This window comes from Bombyx mandarina, chromosome 17 (genome assembly GCF_030267445.1).
Source record: "Bombyx mandarina strain Sakado chromosome 17, ASM3026744v2".
Lineage (NCBI taxonomy): Eukaryota > Metazoa > Arthropoda > Insecta > Lepidoptera > Bombycidae > Bombyx > Bombyx mandarina.
Window position 1 is genome coordinate 1,714,158 of NC_143223.1, and position 15,739 is coordinate 1,729,896.

At 39.4% G+C, this 15,739-nt stretch overlaps 1 protein-coding gene across 1 annotated transcript in view; it reads left to right on the top strand.

Moving 5' to 3' along the window:
* The window catches only part of Cht7 (chitinase 7), a 106,085-nt gene extending 91,982 nt beyond the window's left edge, over nucleotides 1–14,103 (top strand). The window contains exons 9-19 of the mRNA XM_028172170.2: nucleotides 1,500–1,624; nucleotides 2,572–2,685; nucleotides 3,268–3,467; nucleotides 7,265–7,482; nucleotides 7,984–8,138; nucleotides 8,650–8,821; nucleotides 10,044–10,160; nucleotides 10,791–10,926; nucleotides 11,420–11,592; nucleotides 12,079–12,280; nucleotides 12,804–14,103. Coding sequence (XP_028027971.2) covers nucleotides 1,500–1,624; nucleotides 2,572–2,685; nucleotides 3,268–3,467; nucleotides 7,265–7,482; nucleotides 7,984–8,138; nucleotides 8,650–8,821; nucleotides 10,044–10,160; nucleotides 10,791–10,926; nucleotides 11,420–11,592; nucleotides 12,079–12,280; nucleotides 12,804–13,018 — 1,827 coding nt within the window. The 3' untranslated portion in view covers nucleotides 13,019–14,103. The remainder of the gene's footprint in view (nucleotides 1–1,499; nucleotides 1,625–2,571; nucleotides 2,686–3,267; nucleotides 3,468–7,264; nucleotides 7,483–7,983; nucleotides 8,139–8,649; nucleotides 8,822–10,043; nucleotides 10,161–10,790; nucleotides 10,927–11,419; nucleotides 11,593–12,078; nucleotides 12,281–12,803) is intronic.
* The last annotated feature ends 1,636 nt before the right edge of the window (nucleotides 14,104–15,739 follow it).

A 15,739-nucleotide genomic window follows, 5' to 3' on the forward strand; every position in this document is an offset into this window, starting at 1 on the left:
CGGTCAGAAAGGTTTTGACATAATTAATGGCATTGGCGACGGTTGCCTTTGAATTGACAATAAAGTTTAGGTGTTTTTGATGACTGACGTTACGGACCTCGTGATGGTGATATGTGGTTACCAGATACCATAGATATTACACCGTAAATACAGCCACTGAACTGGAGAAATTAGTTCAATGTTTCTCTTGTCAAGTAAGCACTCAGTGAAATTGTTTTAACCGTTACATCTCGCTTCGTAAGCCAAAGCTAGCAACAATGTCTTTTTATTAACATCTCTACAAAGTTCTTCTGAAAAATTTCCACTTATAATTCCTCATGAGCTTATAATAAAAAACTTTTATATATTACCTAATTACAAAGACTTGAGACTTTTGACGTTTAACGAAGTAATTAAACGTGAAAAGTTCACCCGTAAACTAAAGCTCGAGCCAGCTATCCAATAACACAGAGCTTTCGAGATTGTAATTACAAAAAGTCTTCATTTAGGTATACTGCGTAATTTATTTAATGGTCTTAAAGAGGGCGAAGAGAGCACAAATCAGAACTTAGATTTTAATAAGGTTCGTTGCCTTGAAGAGATCGATTTGAATATTAAGACTAATATAGTTTATAGTTTAAAAGAAAAAATCACAAGTACTTTTGACAATGAAAGCACAGCTCGATTATTACTTGCATAAGTAATTATAAATATACTGATGTTTGACAAAAAACCAATATCTGCTATAAATTTGCATGTAAAGTAAGTATAATATATCGAAGGGTTTGGTTTAAGCAACGCTTTTGCGGCTTTACAGGAGAGCCATTTATAGTTTAAAAGATGGAAAAATATCGTAATAAAAAAAAACTTCTTCGGCTATTTAAATGGGTTAAACTTAATTGAAGTTCAATTAAAAAACGTGTGACACTCGGGAACTGCCGCGGTAAAGCTATTGCATAGCATTTTTTGTCAACTTATGCAATTATAATTAGACAGTGATAATTTAATATTAAAACAATAATAAAACAAGACCACGCTATATTAAACATTAATAAAAGCAAAACCTTAACTGTCCCCTTCACACTCATAAGTTAGACCGCGCGAGAGAGAGTTGGGCAGACTTTTCATGATGCGCATGCAGTGTGACATCACGCCACGCGCTTATTCACAAACACTACACAAGCGCAACGTGTGACCGTGTTGAACGCGAGCTACATGGTAGGCGGAGTGAGGGGTGTAAGGTTTTTTTTCGTTACGGAATTTCATGATTCGGTCGCCGCGCTCAAGGCCCGCGATAAAATCTATGCAATAGCTTAAAAAACATCGAACTATTGATGAACTAATATCAAAGAAAACGCACCTTTAATTACAAAGATAAATGTTGTGTATTAAGTGAAATGTAACCAAATAACATTTCAACCCTCGAAATGACCCATCCCATCTAATACTGCCACAAAGCCGTCGATATATTGATGTGTGTGTATATATAGTGAGTGAATATGACTTTTGTGTTTGTTTAGGTGTGCGAAATGCTAAGGAACGGGGGTGCCTACGTCTGGGATGATGAAATGAAAGTGCCTTACTGCGTCCACGGGGACCAGTGGGTCGGATTCGACGATGAGAAATCAATCAGGAACAAAATGAGGTTACTTATTGTATTTGTCAATTTAAGTTAGATTGATTGCTACAACAACGGAATGCATGAATTTGTTCGTGAAAGAATTGGAGGTGACCACGTAGTTGTAGAACAGCGTGGTAATGTCATTTCAAAGTCATTTTGTTGATACTACCATCCTGCAGATATCTGCCGCGCGGTCCTGTATTCCTGTTGATAAACTGAGAGTTCCATCTTATGTCTTAAACTAAGTTACAGCATTCAGTAACCACTTATCACTAGGCAGGCCATCGGCTCTTTTAGTCATCAATGCAGAAAATGACTATTCGTGAATATTGTTAAGATTGGATGCCTAAATACTAAAGATGATTGGGGAGATTGCCAATTAGGATGAATTAAGGGGAGGTATTGGGGGTAGTTACTCGTGATCAAAGTCGAATACGCGTATCTTTAATGAATTTGTTTTTTTTTTCTGGCTCGTGGTGGATGGACGATCTCACAGCCCACCTGGTATTAAGTGATTACGGGAGCGCGTAGACATCTACAACGTAAATGCGCCACCCACCTTGAGATATAAGTTCTAAGGTCTAAAGTATAGTTACAACGGCTGCCCCACCCTTCAAACCGAAATGCATTACTGCTTCACGGCTGAAATAGGCAGGGTGGTGGTACCTACCCGTGCGGACTCACAAGAGATCCTGTCACCAGTAATTACGCAAATTATAATTTTGCGGGGTTGATTTTTATTATACGATGTTATTCCTTCACCGTGGAAGTCAATCGTGAACATTTGTCAAGTACGTATTTTATTAGAAAAATTGGTACCCGCCTGCGGTATTCGAACACTGGTGCATCGCTAGATACGAATGCAACGGACGTCTCATCCTTTAGGCCACGACCACTTCAAAGCAGTGAACAGCCCTCTGACAGCAGGGTCGACTGCTTCGAATTAATTGACATCTATGTCTTATCGTTAGGTGGATCAAAGACAATGGCTTCGGAGGGGCAATGGTGTGGACCGTTGATATGGACGACTTCTCCGGCAACGTCTGCGGTGGCGATGTAAAGTATCCATTGATCGGTGCTATGAGGTAAACATCACACGTTGATCATTTTACTGAAGACATTTTCAATGAAATATAACTCGAAATTAAAACTTTGCATCTTTAATTGGCTAAAAAAATGACGAAAGCTATTTTCATTTGACTTTCAAATTTCCTCCAAATAATCACTTTTGCTAATTAAAATGGTTGAAAATATTTCAAGAATTAATTTTAGATATATTTTTGATAAAAGAAAGCACCTTTTTTTTCTACCTATGCTGATAGCCTTGAGAGGTTATTTCAGCTTCACCCTATAGGTTACATGTAGGCGAGCTCATTGGGCTCAAGCCGGAAGTGTTGCTAGCACTGGACCTAGCAAGAGCAGTGCTTCCTAGTATCTACCACCGGACCAGAAACGCAACCCACTGAGAAAATCCGGCGAGGAACTCAGTGGGCTTTGTCTGTGGGTTTGTTTGTCTTCGCTTGCAACGAAGGGCTCAACAAGGAAGGTGCTTGTGGTGCCTAAAAGCACCGTTAATGGATCGGGAGGATTCATAATGACGTAACACGACACAAACTACACGTTAAATCACCAATATTGAAATGCTTATAAAACTATTTATATTACAGGGAAGAACTCCGAGGTATATCTCGAGGTAAAGACGCCAAAGATGTCGACTGGGCCACGGTTGCTTCCAGCATAGTGATAGAAGAAACTGAGAAACCAGAACCGATACAGGTTCCATTGTCCGAAGTCCTCAAGCGCATCAAGAAGCCTGGTAAAAACGTCATCATAAAGACCAATGGAGCGGCACTTTCAGATAAAAACAGTAAGTCATTCTATTTACATTTGTAAGTATGAAACGGTAGGCAGCGGCTTGGCTCTGCCACTGGCATTGCTGAAGTCCATGAGCGATGGTAACCACTCACCATCAGGTGGACCGTATGCTCGTCTGCCTATACGGCAATAAAAAAAAAAGATCACTAAGGTCTAACTTAGCTGGAACTACATTTCTGCACTTAACTCCTTCAGTCTGAGAGTGTTTGACACTAAAAGCTAAATCCGTAGGGCGTGCCACAGGGGTCAATGTTAGCTAAAGTCGCTCGATACTGTCAAAGCTCACTAAATTCCTCGCACAGCCACTGAAAGTTTGAAATATCGAGTGCTTTTATGTCTGAGAGTTCTCACGCGACCAGTTTCGTCTGGACCGCTACGTGAGCCGTTACGCACGTAAACATAATGGGCACAATGAAAACCAATGTTTAATGGGTGTTTGTGTGTTTTAAATATTAAGCTAGTTTTAAATGAGCACTTGATCAATACTATACGAGTATATACTATACTCGTGCTATTAATCAATTGAAAAAAAAACCACAAATAGCTACCAATACATAATATGTATTGTATTGTATCTGGTACCTAATTTGTCAAATTAAACACAAATACTAATAATAGATTGAGTAAGATTGTTTTCCCTGGTCACCGGCCTCGTCGAACCCGTCACTTGCGATGAAGGGCATTAAATTAACCCATATAGACACAGGCCACTGAGTTTCTCGCCGGATCTTCTCAGTGGGTCGCGTTTCCGATCCGGTGCTAGATTCTGCTCTTGCTTGGGCCAGTGTTAGCAACACTTCCGGCTTGAACCCCGTGAGCTCACTTACACGTCAAGGAGAAGCTGAAATAGCCTCTCAATTCTATCAGCATAGGTAGGAAAAAAGACATGTTTCCCATAGCCCGTAATGTATAACAAAGCTACATGACAGACGAACCTAGCGTTTTTTCGACATCGTGTATCAATATTTTTTATATAATTTCCGTAGCGTCGTATTGCTGTGACTAGTACCAGCATTTGACTTCGTTTCCCGGTTCACTGATTATATTATTCCATTAAATTAAATAAATAAAAAAAACCAGGGAAAGTCCCATATTTTCCTAAACAACTTCTCTCTTCAATTCAAAGTAAGAATAACTATCTAGACTCGATCCATTATTCAAATATATCGCATTACCGTAATCGAGGGAGACACAATAATACGGAGAGGCTCAACATATATTGGCGTTTGTTCTAAATGGGTTTTGTGATTTAATGCCATCAAGTTTACGACACAAGAACTCGAAAATCTTTGTAACTACGTGCTTGAACCTCCTCGGAACGGATCTGCAATAAACGATTTAAACATAAGTACACTCGTTACAATGTTCACAAGGTTTTCATTTTCCAATTTTATTTCCGGATACATAATTATAATCGAGAGTATGAGAATCATAATTAAGCTTGAATTCGTATATAAAGGCTACTTATGTGCTATTAAGCTTTTATCACCACTGTATGAATATCATCTACAGCCATCTCCACTGGTGGTAGGACCTCTTGTGAGTCCGCGGAGGTAGGTACCATCACCCCTGCCTATTTCCGCCGTGAAGCAGCAATGCGTTTCGGTTTGAAGGGCGGGGCAGCCGTTGTAACTATACTGAGACCTTAGAACTTATATCTCAAGGTGGGTAGCGCATTTACGTCGTAGATGTCTATGGGCTCCAGTAACCACTTAACACCTGATGGGCTGTGAGCTCATCCACCCATCAAAACTATAAAAAAACAAACCTTGAGAATACGCTTAATGTCTCAATGGTGTTACATAGCGGCCATAGCCCCCTTCAAATCCGAAAGGGCTTAGTGATATTTGATTTAAGCTACATAAAGCTTAATACGCGACAATTGTCTTTGTAATTAAAGGTGCGTTTTATTTGGTATTAGCAAACCAAATCTAGGTCTATTTTTTTATTGAACTTCAATTAAATTTCCTCCATTGAAATAGCTCAAAAAGTATTTTTTGTTATGATATTTTTTCCAAAATTTAAACTTAAAAAAGGCTCTCTTGTAAAGTTGCAAAAATGTCGTTATCCCTCGATTTGATTATTACCGACTTTTCGAAAACTCTATAATTTTCGCAGTCAAGAATGACTGATTAGCACCTAATGACACCTACCTATTCGAATTAAAGCAAGCATGTCACCACCATCAGTGCTACGTTGAAAATTATTTTATAAAAGTCCAACTCCCAAAGTCCCTGTCTTATATTGTAATAATGTCTTCAGTCGAGAACTTTAATCTTCACGTAAACGGCAGAAGCGAAGAAGGGAGTATAATAAGATCGAACACCGATGATTGATTGCGCGTCCTATTGAATTAAGCTTAAGTTAAATTGATATGGATTAACAGATATTTGATTATGAGATCGTTCTTCAAAAATAAGTTTGACAGCATTTCGTGCATATAGCTCCTCCGCAAATGAATTCGGAAGACTAAGTGTAATATTACGGAAATTGGAAATATTTTAATAGTTATTTTTTGGAACGAAGTTCCGGAATGATGCGGAGGGGTACCCTAACCGGGAAAAAACGTCCGTAACGTAAGATTTCTATTAGTAATGCACACACGTACAAAAAATAACATATTTATTATCATTCATTGACCACGATCTCAGAGCGTTCGTTTGCGCAATACACTAACTCTTATGCAAACAACCGTGAATGAAGTGTACCACAATAAGTTCGCACGTTACCGAATGACCGCGGGTTGTTGCGAAACCTCCAGTTATATTTACTTTATACCTCGAATAGAACTTTAAATTAATATTTTTATAATAAGGAACTTCGTTCCTGTCCGGTGCCCCACGACACCACGCGTCATTTTTTTTTGTGTTTTCGATTCACTACCCAGTACCGGCTAATAGGCATCAAAATGTGAATCACCACCAAGCTTGAAGCTTAAAGTAGAAACCAGATCTAGGACAGCTCTTTTCATTAAAAACAAGAGACCTTTTGGCACACATAGGTAACCATACAGACTGACGATATACCCATTTTTTTATAGATATCGTTGAAACATTGGAAAAAACATAACTGGGAGATTAAATAAAAAGTGCCAATTCATGGAACATATTTTATCGAATTCAGTTTAGTCTTAGCAGGCAGCGATGTGGCTGTATCCCTAGCATTGTTACTGTCTATGAGCAATCACGAGTACATGTCGGTGAATGGGCTTGTCTAGCCCCAAGATTTAAAAAAACAAATGGAACTAATTCTAGCCACCAGATATGTTTTTTTTTATGGCTTAGATGGGTGGACGTGCTCACAGCCCACCTGGTGTTAAGTGGATACTGGAGCTCATAGACATTTACAACGTAAATGCGCCACCCACCTTGAGATACAAAGTTCTAAGGTCTCAAGTATAGTTACAACGGCTGCCCCACCCTTCAAACCGAAACGCATTACTGCTTCACAGCAGAAATAGGCAGGGCGGTGGTACCCATCGGCGCGGACTCACAAGAGGTCCTACCACCAGTAATTACGCAAATTATAATTTTGCGGGTTTCATTTTTATTACACGATGTTATTCTTTCACCGTGGAAGTCAATCGTGAACATTTTATTGAGTAAGTATTTCATTACAAAAACTGGTACCCGCCTGAGATTCGCACACCGGTGCATCGCTCAATACGAATGCACCGGACGTCTTATCCGTTAGGCCACGATGACTTTCCGGCTAAGTCTGCCTTTATACTGTCAAGTATAGAAAGCTATAAATAAATAAATAAATGCGAATGTATTCCTTTTTTTACAGAACGCGAGCCCCAAGTACTCTGTTATCTCACATCCTGGTCAGCCAAACGTCCAAGCGCCGGCCACTTCACACCAGAAAACGTTGACCCCAAACTCTGTACCCACATCATATACGCTTTCGCAACCCTCAAAGACCACAAGCTAGCTGAAGCTGACGACAAAGACGCTGATATGTACGATAAAGTCGTTGCGTTGAGAGAGAAGAATCCTAATTTGAAGGTTTGTTTCAACTTCTGTTACAGTTCCGGGTGAATTTATCACAATTTGCTGTTTTTTAACCGAATATTTAACTTGGGTTGTTGAATTCGAAGTGGGAAACACATTTTTAAGATAAATACTTTCTCCTTTTTTATGATTTTGATTGTACTCGTTAATAGCAAGTATATTTGTGACGTAGCCCGTTGATATTGTATACATCCATTAATTAACTTGAACATATATATACTAGTCTCAAAAGATAATTAATTAATACTAGCGACCCGCCCTCGCTTCACTTCGGAAACTGTAATTTATTATTGATTTCTCCACTATTTAATGCATGTTATTATACATATATTATAAACCTTCCTCTTCACTCTACCTATTAAAAAAAACCGCATCAAAATCCGTTGCGTAGTTTTAAAGATTTAAGCATACATAGGGATATAGGGACAGAGAAAGCGACTTTGTTTTATACTATGTAGTGGTTTATTCGATTAATTGGTATGTTGCTTTCACTAGATATTGCTCGCCATCGGAGGCTGGGCCTTCGGATCTACTCCGTTCAAAGAATTGACTTCGAACGTGTTCCGCATGAACCAGTTCGTGTATGAAGCCATCGAGTTCCTCCGCGACTATCAGTTCAACGGTTTGGACGTGGATTGGGAATATCCTAGGTGAGTGCTTTATAAAGTCTCAATGGAAAGCTTTAAGCGTTTTCCGGAACGTTGGATTTTAATACCTGATTGAATTTTTTTCAAGAACTTTTATGCTATGCCAAAGTATCTCGTAAAAAGATTTAAAGCCAGTATAAAAAAAAAACCCGCAAAGTTATAATTAGCGTAATTACTGGTGGTAGGATCTCTTGTGAATCCGCGCGGGTAGATACCACCACCCCGCCCATTTCTGCTGTGAAGCAGTAATGCGTTTCGGTTTGAAGGGTGGGGCAGCCGTTGTAACTATACTTGAGACCTTAGAACTTATATCTCAAGACGGGTGGCGCATTTACGTTGTAGATGTTTATGGGCTCCAGTAACCAGTTAACACCAGGTGGGCTGTGAGCTCGTCCACCCATATTAAGCAACAAAAAAATTTTTTTAAACTTTAAATTTTAATTTTAAATTTAATTAATTTTTAAAAAACCATTAAATTAGTTTTTAATTAATGTGCGTATGGCGTATTCCACAGAGGAGCTGATGACCGTGCGGCATTCGTATCTCTGCTCAAGGAATTGCGTCTGGCGTTCGAAGGAGAAGCCAAGACTTCAGGTCAGCCCCGGCTCCTGCTCACTGCTGCTGTACCGGCGTCGTTCGAGGCCATCGCCGCCGGATATGATGTACCGGAAATATCGAAATATTTGGTAAGGACGATTTTAACTGTTATGAGAAAAACATATTTGAGCCAATTTTTAAACATTTTTATGCCCCATATCTGATACAAATGAATTAAGAACTGAAACTCTTCCATATTAACGCCATAAGCTTATTATATTACATTCATTTAGATATTTTTTGTTAATTGTTATATTTTTAAGCTTGTAGGAATATATGAGAAAGGGAAGATCTTCCACCGAGCGGGTGATATTTTCTCGGTAGACCGACGGTCCAAATGTTGTTGTTCGGAACTTGTATATACGCAAGCTTATCTTAAAAATGTCGTAAGCGAGATTCAGGCATCTGTCAAATATCTTGCGTTGTATGATGGCCCGCCACAAGCTCACATATTGTCACTTTTATGCAATCCATAAATTTCAGTTCAATTCTTGTCTATTAACTTTCTATTTTTGTGTATCTGAAGTAAAGCTGTTGTATTCTTTGTACGAGGAGCACTGCTGCTTGAGATACAGGTTTTATCACCACTTCTATGTTAACAATAAATCAATAAATAAATGATAATATGTAATACTTCAGAATGAATAAACATTATAAGATTCAATTGCGTTTTCTGCGATATAATAACAAAACAACATTTAAAGCCCTTAATCTCTTTTTAAATTAATATTTTAAACAGATCTATCTCTACTGAATGACAGAAAGCTGAGTGATTACCATCCAAGAAAAGCTTTTTTTTTAACTAAAGAATTTTAAAGGTTTCAAATGATAAATATTATTCTTTACATGTATATTTACCAAGAAGACGTCGAAGAAAAATAAAGAACAATTATAAACCTATCATACTCTTGTTTTCAACAGAATATCGCCTCTTCGCATTAAAAGTGTACAATTTCCAAAAATATTCGAAATTGAATTAATATGCTTAAACATTTAGTATCACCATTATTTAATCATAAATACTGTCAAAAGAGCGTAGCTTATTTTAGTTTTTTTTTTAATTTGCCTATGTTTGACTTTAAGCAAAATTAATACCTACATAATTTTATCTTACTTTAAAATACAGATAATGTAACTGGTAAAAAATTAAAAATAAAATTATTGCAAATTTCATTAATATTATTAATATTATAATACATGTTAAACCTTTAAAACATTCTCCTGTATAATTAGTAAGTTTTGAAACTATAGTTTTAATGCGAGAAGACTATATGTATTATACCTAAATTGATGGCGCAATTATTCTTACAGGACTTCATAAACGTGATGACGTATGACTTCCACGGCCAGTGGGAGCGCCAGGTCGGGCACAACAGTCCGCTGTTCCCTCTAGAAAGCGCCACGAGCTACCAGAAGAAACTAACTGTGGTAAGTACGACAAGAACAGCTGATGTCGCTGTCTTTAAGCAAATACTTAGGACGTTTTCACTGTGATTAACCTACGTTAGGAGCTGGATAAATCGGCTATTTGTTATAAGGCTCAAAGAGTTAAGTACGCGGCTAAATCAGGTGTATCTTGCAGTGTTAGCCGCATTCTAAATATGATTCTAATGCTTCTAACTATGAATCTAATATTAAAAATAAATAAAAAAGACATGCCCGCTGAGTTTCTTGCCAATTCTTCTCAGGACGGAGGCTAATTCTTGTGAATTGGCGGTAGTTCTTTTGATGTTCAACAATGTATGTACTTTCATTTATGTTGAATAAAACATTTTTGATTTGATTTGATTCAAATATGGATGGCGTAATATCGTGATTGCCGGTATTATTGTAAAGGCAAATGTCACAACGTTCCGTGTCTCCGTTATCGCGCGATGGAGATTCTAAAGTATCGATTCCACGTTGAAATGTAGCCTCGTGAGAACAGAAAGTATATACGTATCCAAACCAGGGCTTCGAATTTTGATTTAGTATTGCTCATGGTTGGACAGGATCGTGAACACATAAGAAATTGTATCGATATGATTTAAGGCTTAATAAGATCCATTTTGTTCGAAGGACTACTCCGCCCGCGAGTGGGTCCGCCAGGGCGCCCCCAAAGAGAAGCTGATGATCGGCATGCCCACGTACGGAAGGTCCTTCACGCTTATCAACGAAACACAGTACGACATCGGCGCTCCGGCTTCAGAGGGCGGTGAGCACTGCTAATTACTTCTCAATGTTGCAGAAAATATCTTAAAAACCATGACCAAAGAAGTAATGGCAACATTCGAAATCACTATTGCTTAAAATTTTCAGATCTAGCTCCTGAAGTTGCAATAAAATCTCTTTGGCTATACATTGAATATTTCAAATTTTTATATTAACACCTACATTAAATAAAACTATATTTCCTAATCTTTTTTAATTATATACTGACAGAATAGTATAAAACTACTAAATAAACTATATTATATTTATACCAAACTTAAAATAAAACTAGATAATGTAAAAAATCGACCCCAAATCGCTGCGCTCGCAGGATAGAGTGCCCAAGAGGCTGGCGGCATTTCCCCATCGAATGACCAGGTTCAACCTTTGTCCGAAATGCGCACCAGCCTTTGAATCCCCCGAGGCGTCGATGAGGCGTGCGGAAATGTAGTATATTTGGCGCTTAATGTAAAGAAACTTCCAATTGAATATTCCAGGAGAAGCCGGACGTTTCACCAACGAAGCCGGCTTCATGTCCTACTACGAAATTTGCGAGTTCCTACGAGAGGACAACACGACGCTCGTCTGGGACAACGAGCAGATGGTGCCGTTCGCCTACCGAGGCGACCAGTGGGTCGGGTTCGACGACGAGAGATCGCTTAAAACAAAAGTAAGCTGACGTCATTAGCAAGCACCATGAGTTCCTCGCCGGATCTTCTCAGTGGGTCGCGTTTCCGATCCGGTGGTAGATTCTACCTCTAACACCTCCGGTTTGAGCCCCGAGAGCTTACCTATACGCTAGGGTTTTTTTTGCTTAGATGGGCGGACAAGCTTACAGCCCACCTGGTGTTAAATGGTTACTGGAGCCCATAGACATCCATAACGTAAATGCGCCACCCACCTTGAGACATAAGTTCTAAGGTCTAAAGTTTAGTTACAACGACTGCCCCACCCTTCAAACCGAAACGCATTACTGCTTCACGCCAGAAATAGGCAGGGTGTTGGTACCCACCCGCGCGGACTAACAAGAGGTCCTACCACCAGTAATAGCTAAAATAGCCTCTCAAGGCTCTCAGCAGAGGTAGGAAAATAGGTCATTAGCAATTAGTAAAAAGTGTGTAGTAAGATCGTGCAATAACACTAATGCGCGTTATAGATGGCCTGGCTGAAGGAAGAAGGGTTCGGCGGGATCATGGTCTGGTCTGTCGACATGGACGACTTCCGCGGCTCCTGTGGAACTGGCAAGTTCCCGCTCATCACGACCATGAAGCAGGAACTGTCCGACTACAAGGTCAAGCTGGAATACGACGGGCCCTACGAGACGGTGCTCACCAGCGGCCAGTACACCACTAAGGACCGTGAGTACTCAGCGCAAATATAGCACTATAAAGTATTATAAATCTTCATTGTCATGTGCAAGACACCGGATGGTTATTTTTAAAAGGGCATAAGCAGTAACTCACGCAGCTCATGCAAATTAGACTTTCGATCTTTCTTGTTATGCTACTCTAGTTTAGCGAAGTACCCAAGAGTGGGACGGGGGCAAGATTAACACCGAATGGGAGGACGAGATAAAGTCGGTCCTAAGTGGAGGAGGGTTGCTAAAAATAGACAGCAATGGAAGATTTTAGAGGAGGCCTGTGCCAATAACCATACTTAACTCAGAAGCACTCTGTAAAATATACAAAAATCAAATCAACAGTCCTAAAAGTTCAGGTTAAAGTGCTCATTGAATCTGTAAGAAGAAGGTAGGTTTGCGTTTCTTTTCAGGAACCACTAGCCCATAGACAGCGCGACGGGAGTGCTCTCCGCTCGCAACTCTTGGCAACTGACGTGGACTCATGAGTCTCCAGTCCTCATTTCCGTTACGTCTTCTTGCAGCCACTGAGGTGACGTGCGAGGAGGAGGACGGCCACATCTCGTACCACAAGGACCAGGCGGACTGCACCATGTACTACATGTGCGAGGGCGAGCGGAAGCACCACATGCCGTGCCCCTCCAACCTCGTGTTCAACCCCAACGAGAACGTCTGCGACTGGCCGGAGAACGTGGAGGGATGCGCGCACCACACGCAGGCGCCGCCCGCCAGACGGTAGGCCCCGGGACCACACCGACCAACATCGGCCTTCGCATCTAGATCTAAACAAAACTGTTCGTATATTCCGGTTTTAGTTTTAGTTTTAATTCGTTCCAGTAAGTGCACGATAAATGAAAGAATGTAAATATGTATGTGTTCTTGTATGCGTTTTTAATAATTGGTTTACCTGGATGACACACTTAGTGCATAGTAATAATATTTTCAACTCCCATATTTCAACGTTTCATTGTCTAAGCCTATATTATTTTACGGTTACTATCACAATAAAGTTACACGATATTTATTTGGTTAAATCAAATAGTGAGGTGTGATAATACGTTTTAATGTGAAATTCTTGATTTTCTAATTAATAAGATTATAAAATTTCCTATTTTATATTTTTATATTAAATTATCGTACTTTAGTTTTCTTTAAAAAAACATTCTTCTCCCAAAAATACGCATGGTACTAAAACCAATTTATTTTTTGTTAGAAAACTGAAATTTAAGAGCTTTCCGAGTGAACACAGCTTTGTCACTATTTACGCGTTCAGAGATGTGTTTTAAGTTTCCAAATACGATTTTTCGCACACAAAACAAAAGTCAAAAAATGGGTTTTCGTTTCCACATAGCTTTTGATAACAAGAATTCGATTCACATATACCTTTACATGGTCAATTTGTATTTTAATTACGTTAACATCACGTTAATATTGTTCGTGCAATTAGAGTCTAACTATTCGAATCACGTTTGGTCTCCGACGCTAAAGGCGATAGTTCCAAATGACCTCCTTTGTGTAAGTACGTGTTCAGTGTTTTTGGGAAACTAATATAATTTTTCTTCTATTTTTTCTCGAATAGATTTTTAGTTAATCATTTTATAATAACTCAATACTCAGATCAGCTAAAATCACTGCCTATTTAAACGACCAACGACGGTTGAGGTTTTTTTTTTTTTGAAAAAAAAAAACGATTAAATAAAAAATGTGTGACATTATTTTAATTATTGTAATTAGGTTAAGATAAAAATTAAGATTTTGTAAATATTGTATTTAGATACAAATGAGATGTAAGAGTATTATTAAAGATTTTTATAAAAAAAAAAACATTATTTGTTTATTTATTTCTAAACGTTTACGAAAGTTTTGTTGATCCATTCAGTCTTCTAACAGAACTCAGGTCCTTCGTAATTGCAAGATGGCTTCCTACTAGTGCGGGAGAGTTGGCATGGCGTCGTGTAAGCCCGCATGGGTAGGTACCCTTTTTTTTTCAGTACCCGCGCCTAGGGGGCGTGCGGGGTATGTGGAACTTGACGGTCTATTCTCCGCGCTTGGTGCGGTAGAGGGGGGGCCCTACGACTCCCCTTGCACTCTGACACCTGACGTCCGATCTCCACCCGGGGTCAGAACCCAGCCAGAGTAGGGGGTTTCCCGCGATCACCACTACAAGCAGACTCGCGGCGCTACTCCTAGGCCACCATACCGAGGGGTCGTCGAGGCGATAATTAAGACTCTACGTCGGCCTTCTCAGTACAGCAGCCTGACAGGCCACCTTAGGCAGTGCCGCTGTTATTCCGGAATACCCCGCTGGACCAACCGGTTGCTCTTACGCAATAACTCCGTGAAGCTGCTGCCATGCAGCACGCTAGAGCGCAGTCAGCACGCCCCGTGGGCTTAACCGGGGACAAGTACTACCACCCTGCCTATTACCGCCGTCCAACAGTAATGCGTTTAAGCTTGAAGGGTATAGCAGCCGTTGTACTTTAAAACTACAACATAGAACTTATATTTGATCCAGATGGGCCTTGACTTCGTTAATTAAATAATAATAATAAAATAAACAATGCCCTGACACAAGTCAACGTATTAAACAGAAAAATAAGAAGTCTTGTTGAAAAATAATAAATTGTGTCGACATAAAAATGCATTTAATAAACAAAGTCATCTTTTGAATGTAATTTTGAACATTCACTCAACATAATTCTAGTTTTAATACATTCACCTTGACATTACAATCGTGTTGTAAATGTCATTCTATTTGGCATGATAATTCAATTTCTTCGTTTTGTTTCAAATTATAATCGATATACCATTAGGTGCTACTTTTTAATTGTATTCTGTTCTATTGCATGGGTGAACTAGCTCACGGTATGTCTGGGACAAAGTCGTTACCAGACTTAAGATCCATCTCACCTATCCTGACACGCTAGGTCTAAGTCTGCATTGTGTGTCAAAGTGGTTGTCCTCTGTAACAAGCTCTCTAAAATTGTTAAGACAGTGGTAGACGCACCTACCTGTGTGTACACTCTACCCGAAAATGTCATTGGGTGACCGAAGTTTTTTGGAACGAAGTTCCTTATGGGAAGATGCGGAGGGGTACCCTAACCGGGAAAAAACGTCCGTAGCGTAAGATCTTTAATAGTAATGAACACAGTGTTGTTGCGAAACCTCCAGTTTTATTTTCTTTATACCTCGAATAGAACTTAAAATTAATATTTTTATAATAAGGAACTTCGCTCCTATCCGGTGTCCCACGACACCACACATCTTTTCTTTTTATTTTGGCGAAAAACACTGGATCCCCGATATGTAGGAGTTGAACCTCACCAAAAACCCTTATGCCCTTAGCAGTATTGTCGGAAATATGGCAAAATTGCAGTACCCCAGTAGTTAGAAATGCTTAGAGAGCATGCCGCACATTCTCCGTTAAATCACATAGTCAATTACAATATGCACGTGAAGA